The sequence below is a fragment of the Pocillopora verrucosa genome, chromosome 5 (assembly GCF_036669915.1).
Source record: "Pocillopora verrucosa isolate sample1 chromosome 5, ASM3666991v2, whole genome shotgun sequence".
NCBI lineage: Eukaryota > Metazoa > Cnidaria > Anthozoa > Scleractinia > Pocilloporidae > Pocillopora > Pocillopora verrucosa.
In genome coordinates, this window is record NC_089316.1 from 13370569 (window position 1) to 13380117 (window position 9549).

Below are 9549 nucleotides of genomic sequence, written 5' to 3' on the forward strand. Positions count from 1 at the left end.
GTTGCGCTGAGTCTACTTTTCAAATTTAGAAAAATTGAAGAAGTCCCTTATAAATTATAAAACCTCGAGGACAAAATTACTAAATGCAGATTGGCTGAGACAAAGGACATTTTTCATATGTATATATTTTGGTAAATCCCCTGGAACAATTACTTGGAATGGAAAACTTAAAAAAAGGCTTAAGTTTGCCTAAAAGTATTATAATTTCATCGATGGCGAATGTTTCTTAGCAGTGATGGTGATGGTGATGTCATAGCCTGATCCACGATACTCAAGTGGAGTTCGACCACTCGTTTCACGAGTTTCGACCTTCAGTATCTAGTCTTTTGCATGTGAATAAGATGCAGATGGGTGGAATAACCCGTTTATTGTTTTCCTAGGGGGAACACACGGGTTTTAAACTACAGTGGCAAGTGACAAAATCGTGATCTGATCACGTGCATAAAGCGTGTAACGGACGTGTAGCGCTATTTTGTGCAAACTGCGTCACCAAACGTTTTCGCTTTCGCCATGTGAACTCGCTTGTGCAAGCCTTTCATTGTAAGGAGTTGCGTTTTCAAATGACATATGTGCTTCAAGCATGCCAAAGTCATATTATTATAGTCGAAGCTTTTGAGTTTCGGTTTCCTTTCTTTTGGAAAGCACGCAAACGATCGAACCCGTTTATCTAAATCACCGATTCTATTTGTTGTGAAATAATAACAACTTATTTTAAAATCTTTTTTTACTTCTCCGGATGATGAACGAGCTACCCTTCCTTTTCTCCAACTGGCAATCTCCCACTATAAGTTGATTACATCGACAGCTTCGAAACAGAAGTAATAAGATCTTTTTGCCGGGTCATTTTTGCCAGTCGTAGAAGCGCAGGGCAGGAAACGGATGCAAAGGACGTTTTTCTCAGAAACACTAATGTATAGAGGGACCATTACCTCTGAGACTTCTACATGAATCTGAATCCTTAACATTTATTTTTAGACTACGCGTTACAATAATTTATGAAGGGGGTTTGCCGCAATGGCGCAATAACTTGTGAAATATATCAGATTATTGCCCAGACTACAAATATTTCTGCTATTATTTAGCGATTTCTATTTTCCTCATTTTCTATCTTTTAAGTTCTTTAGTTTTCTTCTCTTTTTGGCTTTCTATTCATTTAATCACTTTCCACTAAAATAAGATCTTACAGATAGCATTTCTTATGCCAGATCACCGTGATTCAATGCCATTTATAATATTATCAGTGTCCCGGTATAAAGGCCAGTATAGGGGTCGTTGTCTCGAATCATAATTCTTTCATGCCTTATGGCTTAGATTGATATGTACGGGTACGTTAGCATCAATTAGTCAGCGGGAGGAACGTGTCGTTTCAAAGGGGCATGTAGCTATAATCTTCATCCTCTGTAATGTTTTTTTCCCGCGTATACACTTTAGCCCGATTATTGATTTGGGGAACTCATCGAAATTTATGGTAAGATGATAGGACTCTTTGAGCGGTGTTTTTTTTCTGTATTGCGTTCACAACGTCCGAGGCGCATATTGTAATCACTTTTTCCCTCCGCTTCCAAAGATAAAATTTCAATATTTTCGATCTTAAGCTGTTGCTACAAAAATTTTGTCTCTGGAACTAAAACGAAAAGAGTGTAGGTGATAGAATGAATGAAATAGGCGCGCGCATGCACTGATGTAACAATGCACTTACATAACAATAATCCCCGGTACGGGTTATTCCAGTTTGATATCGTAAGGGGTTTCTCGGGAAATTTCCCTATATTGCGAAACGCTGACATTTAAGAGGAGTTGTTTCAACGCATGACAGTAATCTTGATAACTTTCGGTTGAACAACCGACCCTTCTAGACTACACTGAAATCTCTGGGAACATCAGGAGCTAAATTTACTATCATTTTGGATTCATTTTGAAATGGCCGGAGAAGTGGATTGCGACGCTCTGAAAGCCGAAAACGGCCGACTACGGCACACGTTGTTTGTGATGGTCACCGATAGACAGAAGATGGCGTCCAAATTAACGGGTGTTCAGAACCTTGGACAACAACTGCAGAAGAAAGAAATGGAGAATAGTAATCTTAGAGAAAAAATTGAACGGATAGAAGGCTCTCTGGCGAGAGCAGAGAACAGAATAACTCAGTTAAGTCTTCAAGCGGGCAACGGCCAACATTTGAGCGGCCAAACCGCCATTGTTACGCCAGGAGTTTCAAAGAAGGTTTTAGAAGCATTAACTCGCGATAATACAAGGCTAAAACAAGCTCTGGACCACTTAACCAACAGAGGACCAGCCGGAGTTGATTTAGCAGTGGTAAGTGAAAGTATTTCTTTCTTTTACAAAGGGAGGAGTCAGTGAATCACAAATTTTAATCGCTAGGTAATAAAATGTTGTTTGTGCCGTGTGTACTTGTGTTTTTCTTATTCGGTTCGACTCTTAAAATTTCACGGAAAATCCCAAGTTAGGAGTACGAGAATGGATAAATATTCCTTCAGCGAATATTCAGCAAAATACTGAGCTTGAAATATCAGTTTCCTTTAAGTGTAAGATCTCTATTACTGGTTGGGAATTTTCCCAAACCTGAAACAAACAACGGGAAGGGCGCCACGCAGTCTCGAAAGAATCTGCTTTGCTAAGCGCCTTTCTATCTGCACGTATTCGTTCGTCTTCGCTGATGACGAGGTTAGATCGTTCTCTTGTAATATTTCAGTAATAATAGCAAATGCTTTAACGAGGGAAGAGTTTTGAAATTTTGCTTTTCGTTGTGGTTTCCTTATGATGTTATATACATTTTTTTTTCCAGTAGAAACCGAAAGTAGGTAATTTGAATAAGGAAGGGTTGTTCTTGAGTAGGGGATTCCCCGTTGGTTTTATCGCGTCCCCCAGTTGGTCGTTTTCAAGTTCCGGCGTGACTAAGGCTAGCTAGATGATCCAATAATTACGTGATATAGTTCTCGAACAGGTTTATGCTTGTTTCAGTTTTGCACGTTCATCATTACTTTTCAAAAAGTTTTATTTATTTTTTTAATTAATGCTTGAGAGGCAAAACTAAATGAAGCAAGTAAATTTTTTAATGAGGCTCTTCAATAACAGTGGGTTAAAAATTGCTTATGCATCAGTTCAATAGTTCTTGATATAACCTTCTCAGAATCTTTCATATTTCCATTTTGTATTTGGAAGAGTTCAACCAATATTTTATTATAGACCAATAATGAAGTTAATTATATCCAAGTCAAATGAAAGTCTCAAGACAAAAATAAATCATGTCTGAGACATAACCCTGTTTTGAAAAGACAAGTGCTTGGTCTTTACACGGTCTAAAGTAAGATCTCTTTTTCATCTTGTTTACACCATTTGTTTACTTTTTTTAGCAAAAAGGCTTTTGAATTGTATATCATTTTGTTAATCAAACTCTCAATAATTTTTTGTTTCTCCAGGAAAATAAGGAACTACATGAAATAATCATGAACCTTAGAGATGAAAAGAACATGAAAAGCAACGAAGTAAAAGAATTAAAAACAGCTCTAAGTGCTGCCCATGAAGGCAACATTGAATTATTGAAAGGTCAAGTGCTGCGCCTCACTGCAATGGTCACAAAGCTTGAGAGAAACCTCAATGCCAAACAAGTGTTTTGTGAAACTGTGGTGACAGAGAATGATTCATTGAAGAATGAATTACAGTCTCTTAGGGATGATAGGGTAACTAGAGTGAGAGATCTAAAGAGAGGACTGGGCCAACTGTCAACACAGCCAGATGTCCGTAGAATTTTGAACCAGGTGTATGATACTCCAGATGGAGACTCAGAGGTAAATAACCAAACCCAAGTAGTCTTTATCATCCTTTCTTTGTTTTGTACTATTTTCTAGTTCCTTTGTGTTTGTCTGAAGATGAAAATTGATTACTTTTTAATTGATTTACTTGTAACAAACAAGTATTTCTTTAGGAGCTCTATATTTTTTTCAAACAAAGATACATTATAGTGGAATAATGAACATGAGAACACATTAGTAAACACAAAAATGTTAGGGACTGGTGGCCATGGTTTCTGTAATTTGTTGCTTGGAGACTCTTATGAATTTAGAATTTAATGACACAAATGATATAAAAGTTAACTAGATCATATTTTTGGTTAACTTTCTTTTCATATCTACATTACAGGAATATGCTTCTTCAGAAGAGCTTACCACGCTCAAAGAGGAGGTTTCAAAATTAACCAGGGAGTTAGAGGCTAAGGCTGCTGAGAGGGAAGAACTTATTCTAGAATTGAACAGAAGGGAGGAAGAACAGACCAAATCAAATGATCTCCACACTGCTCAGCTTAAATCTGTAAGTTAAGTTTATAAAAGTTATCTATGGTGAAGTTAATATGAGTTTGAAGCCTTGAAAAAGTTTTTCAAGCACTGAATTTACTTAGCATCAACTACTTTCATGTGATATGTTATATTCACACTTAAATCAGGTTTGACATCCAAGACACTAACAGAGTTACATAGTGTATTTGTTATGTGCACACAACTTAATGGCAAGCAAAATAACCTGACAAAGTTGTTTGTAAAGGAATGAAATTTGACAAAATAGAAAAAGACTTAAAATTTATGGTTGATCACCATGGTCCTTGTAAATAACATGTATGCACACAATTGAACTATAGAGACAAATTAGATGATTATACAATGTGTTTCTCAGCGACCACTTTGACCTAAAAAATAAATTGTATCTCTACATCTATTGAGACTGTTACTGAAACCTATCTTTCTTTCATCTTTATTTTTAAGTTTGAAGAAGGGCAAGCACAGATGTTACGACAGCTACATGCATTGAGTGATGAACTAACAGAAGTGAAGAGAGATCGTGCAGAAAAAGATATACAACTTAAAGATAATGAGATGGAACAAGAACTCATGCGAAATGCAGTAAGTGAATGGTTGATATACTTTTGGCAAACAATTAGTCCAGGGGTTTATGCTCAGAAGTCAATTCTAAGATGTCTGATATGTTACTCGTACTTGTAAATTTTCAAGAAAGTTATGTGAAAGTGATGTTAATAAAATATTATTTCCTTTACAGCTTGAAGGCTATGAAAATGATTTTAAGATGGAAAGACAAGAGAAGGTCAAGGCCTTGTCAGATCGTGAGCAGGTGTCACGTGAAAGGGATCAATTCAAGCAACGTTTCGAACAACTAAAGCAGGAACACATTGGTTTGAGACAAAACATTGAACGAATGTACTCAGAAGCTCAGAGACAGGTGAGAGCCATAAACTTGTTTAAAGAGAAATGAGCTATTTCAGTATGGCAGTTGTGTTTCAGTAACTGTTCAACAAGGACAATTTGTTTAACAAGCAAGAGCTTCTCTATTTGATGATCCTTTCCTTTATTCTCATGACCTTAATGTTTGATTCAGAAGTGATATGGTAAGGAGAAATTAGATGCTTATCACTCTTAGGGGTTTAAGAGTTGAACAAGATTTTAGGGAATGAAAATGAGCTGGACATAGTTACAGGTATGTTGCCATAACTCTGTACTAATAAAATCATTCTTTGCATTGTTTGCAGCATGCCCAAGGTCAAAACAGACTTCCAACTCCAAGCCGCCCATGTGCAGCTCAAGTTCAGGAACCATGGCAACAAGTACATGTAAGAATAATAAAATTTGTTCTAATCAACTTGATGTAAACAATACAAAGCTCACAGATTTCCTTGAAAAAAGAGTTTTTATTCATGGCATAAGTGTATAGATCTTTTTTTTTTTGGCTGTAATAGAGATTCTAATGAAAATTGAGAGGCCTCCCATGAAACAGCCCCATATGCAGATTGTGTTTTTCGGTTATATCAGTTTGCTTATTTTCTTGTTTTGCTTTGTTTTTAATTATTGATTAACATGACTTTGTTTGTTAATTCATAGCAAAGTCCAATGAGAGCTAGAGCTTTTGGAATGGAAGTGAAGGCTGATGGACCTGGGCCGGATGTGACAGACTGCCCAACTTCTCCGCCGAAGGATGCAATGCGACGTTTTACCAGCCAAGGAAGTCAGTTGCAGTGTCCCAACTGTAGAAAACTTTTCCCTCATGATCTGCTTGAAAATCACATGAGAGACTGTACAGGAGATGATTAGCAATGAGTTTAGCTTACACAAGGAAGATGAGTGTACGATCTGAAATGTCTTTGACAGGAATGGAATGATAGCAAGATTAAAGAATGTGCTATGAGCATGTGGCTGACCTACTGGATGTCTGAAACCACACACTGACTGTTGTGGATTTGGCGAGATACTTGTTTTCATTTTGCTTGTGTGATGTAATTCAAATACGAAAACGGTGCAGCCACACAAGGAAAGGGTGAAGAGAGAGACTGGTGTCCTGTGGTACCCGATGCTTACTGAGGGGATACAAAACAATGCCAAGTGTAAGGAAACAATGCTATGAAAGTCAAGTTATGAAAGGGTTTGCTGTTTGATGCTAGCATTATTGCTATTGCTAGCAAATAGCTCCCCTTGTTTTCAAGCCAGATTGAAGAGAGGAAGACACTTTTGGCTTGAAGGAGTTCTGTGAGGTGCAGTTCTTTGTTCAATGATAGGAACTGTGGAAGCAATTTTTGCATCTGATTCACAATGCATGGAGTTATGATATCTGCACAAATGCTTTTGATCAGTAGAAGATGCAAAATGTTTGGAGAAGAAATGTTCAAAGGTTTGTAAAGACTACATTTAGTTTTACTCAAAAACATCATAAGGGAGTTATGAATGAATCTCTGTTTTTAATCAATAGAGAGGATGAAATTTACTCCTAAGTAAGATGATGTCAACTGTTAAGACTGCCAAAAATAAGAGCGAGCAAGAAAAGCACTAAAACATAATTAGTTAGAAGTTTTCAATTAAAAGAAAAGAATCGGAGACCTGCTCCTTTCAAATATATATATTTCTGCAAAATACCGCTAGAGAAACTAGTTTCTCTACGTTCGCTTCAACGTTGTACATTCACTATAAAGAACAATACATTTGTTAATGACACTAAAACTACCAAATCTAAGCAATTTTTTTGAGAACAATGATCAAGAGAAAGCAAGATCAATAAACATATTTAATCTTGTTCCGGGAAAGGAACTAGTGATTTGGTAGAAGCTAGGAGAAGATACACTTAAGGCGGTGAAAGCTGTTGGGATTTTCCATGTAAATCATTGAGACCTAGACCTTGTTCAATTTATTCAACTTTGTCCTTTGACATTGGAACATTTGACGTTCCCTCTCTAAGAGAGGCATAGTTTGCTTGTTATTTGAATAGTTTGCTGTAGCAGAACTAGCTTTACATTTTTGCAAATGAATTTTTGTGTGTAGATATTAAATTATGATGGTACATGTTTTTGTAAATGCTCTGCTAAAGTTTTTCTCTATCAATAAAAAATATCGTCTAAGGTAAATTTTATTTGAAACAGTGTTTTGTACTTTCTCGTGACACCAAATGACGAACTCGGATGAGATTATAATGTTGCGAGAGGAAACAAGAAATATGTTTAGCAAAGTGATCTGACGCCTTTTTCACGAGATAAAAACACAATTTACAATCAAATGAACATAAGGCTGTTACAAGGGAATTCTCAGCGAATGAGAACCCGCCATATGTGGTTTTGGATGAGAAGTATACAGCTATTTTGATTTTTCAAAATTCCAAACTCCTGTGGCACATAAATAATTTGACAATTCCTCTCTATGTTGCCTCTCGTCTGTTCAGTAATACGTCACAGATGACGTCAAAATGCGGTAAGAACAAGTAAGTGGCACAAGAGGCGCAGCTGAGTGTGTTACTGATTTTCTTACCACATTTTGACGTCCTCTGTGATCTATTGCCGTACAGACCAACCGCAACGTGGAATTTATTTGTTTTTTATGACAAAAAAACAAAAAGTTTTAGGTGATGACGTCATATACGCGTCTGTCCTCTAGTAAATCATTGACAAGAACCAATCAAAATGCGTGTAGGATTCAGCTTATCATAGAAATCTAGATCAAAGATTTTAATTGGTCTATTTCTCGTAGTATGGTCACAGTGAATGTAGATGGACGTTTTGACCGTGCACAAATACACCCCACCAGCTGCTCTTATTGAAGCAATAGACCGCAATTTTTATTGGTTAACCAGCATCATACCCCACTTGGGATGAGAGAACACGAGAAAAGTTTGTGAATCACGGGCCGGAGGCAAGTGATTTTCAAACATTTCTCGTGTTCTCCCAACATTGCGCCGGTAAACGGATAGAAATTGCGGCATATTGCTTTCGTGCAATGAACTTAAAATAAACCCTGAATTGGATCGTTCCCAAGTGTTAGGGTCTTGGCCCTTCATCAGCTAAAGTTAAAAACACAAATTTGTGGATTCCAAAGCAGGATTTGCATGATTGCAAGTTATAAATCAATAGAGAATTGGTCCATGCTTAACGTGCGGATATCGAGTTATGGATGAACGCGGGAGGTTTGGAGAGCACGAGGCTGAGGAGCCTCGCACAACTCTAGCTTCTTGAGTGCTCTCCAAACTTCCCAAGTGCATTCATAACTCGATACACACCCACACAGAGCATGCAGACACTAACTGTGTCAGGTCTGCCAGGTAATCGTTTTCTACTCGAAAACTATGAATAAATGACGAGGCAAAAACGACCAAGAAATATTTCGTGAACAAATTTTCATTATAAGTAATGTAACTTTTCTGCTCAGAAGCGAAAAACGGACGAATTTCTTGCATATGCGAGACCATGTAGTAGATTCAGCATGCTTGAATCGTTGTTTACTAGAATTAACGGCTAGAAAATTGCGTAGGTTTGAGTTGAAAATTTTTAAACTTCTGAAATTGGATGGTTTTAAAATTAAAATCTTCTATTGAACTATATACTTTTAGGAAAAATCAGCAATTTAACTAATATAAAACGCTTGAAAAACAAACCGAAAAACTTACAACAACTGGTCAAGTTGACTATCACAAGATATAATTTCTGCTTTTAAATTTTTTTCTTGACAAAAGTACTTCCCCAGTTGGGCTCCTTTTTGAACTACAATTTCTTTGTCAGCATTTGTCACTTCCTGCTTAGTCTTGCTATCAATCTTCCAACCTATAGAACCTTTTTCTCATAGGGCACTATTCCACATCTCCGGCGGGGAAAAATGAAAAGCTTCTGCAGCGAAAAAGTAACGGAAGATCGATCCAGATTTTAGGAAAATTTGAGACGTCTTGGCAGTGGTTCACATCCAAGATCTGAGAGATATTGATGACTTAGCTGTATACGAAACCCAGCAAAGTAAGTTTATTGTGCGAAAAGACATGTGAATAGCAGCTGTAATAATGAGATGAAAGGCCATGAGAGGATGTCAATACACAGTGGGCCATGGGCTGGATTTGGATGGTCCGGAAATGCCACGACTACATGGACTCTTTACATAAGCACTCGTTCTAATCGTGAGTTCAAAAGTTAACTCAGAGTGATTGCTAATACTTAGTTTTGAATAAAGACCAACCCGAACTTGTCTCGATCTTGAGAAAGTAAGGCGAAATGAATGCCGTGCC

The 9549-nt window shown here is 37.2% G+C and overlaps 1 protein-coding gene across 2 annotated transcripts; it reads left to right on the top strand.

Moving 5' to 3' along the window:
• The first annotated feature begins 1792 nt into the window (after positions 1-1792).
• LOC131784473 (interaptin-like) lies at positions 1793-9518 on the top strand. Of its 2 annotated transcripts, XR_009340203.2 has the most exons (8): positions 1793-2313; positions 3438-3806; positions 4159-4326; positions 4776-4913; positions 5068-5247; positions 5555-5635; positions 5904-6687; positions 9120-9518. XR_009340203.2 is itself a non-coding variant. In XM_059101285.2 (7 exons), exons 1-7 carry the CDS (start codon positions 1921-1923, stop codon positions 6111-6113), a joined length of 1539 nt encoding a protein of 512 aa, XP_058957268.2. In that variant the 5' UTR covers positions 1793-1920; the 3' UTR covers positions 6114-7414. The 2 variants fall into 2 exon arrangements, 1 of the variants encoding a protein (XP_058957268.2); XM_059101285.2 differs by lacking the exon at positions 9120-9518 and having other exon boundaries at positions 5904-7414.
• Positions 9519-9549: the final 31 nt, after the last annotated feature.

What these genes read in the sequence shown, in the direction of transcription:
- LOC131784473 (XM_059101285.2), top strand. Translation starts at nt 1,921, where the DNA reads ATGGCCGGAGAAGTGGATTGCGACGCTCTGAAAGCCGAAAACGGCCGA. An exon ending in ACACTGCTCAGCTTAAATCT is followed by an intron (nt 4,327 to 4,775) that starts GTAAGTTAAGTT and finishes TTTATTTTTAAG; the next exon opens with TTTGAAGAAGGGCAAGCACA. An exon ending in AAGAACTCATGCGAAATGCA is followed by an intron (nt 4,914 to 5,067) that starts GTAAGTGAATGG and finishes TTTCCTTTACAG; the next exon opens with CTTGAAGGCTATGAAAATGA.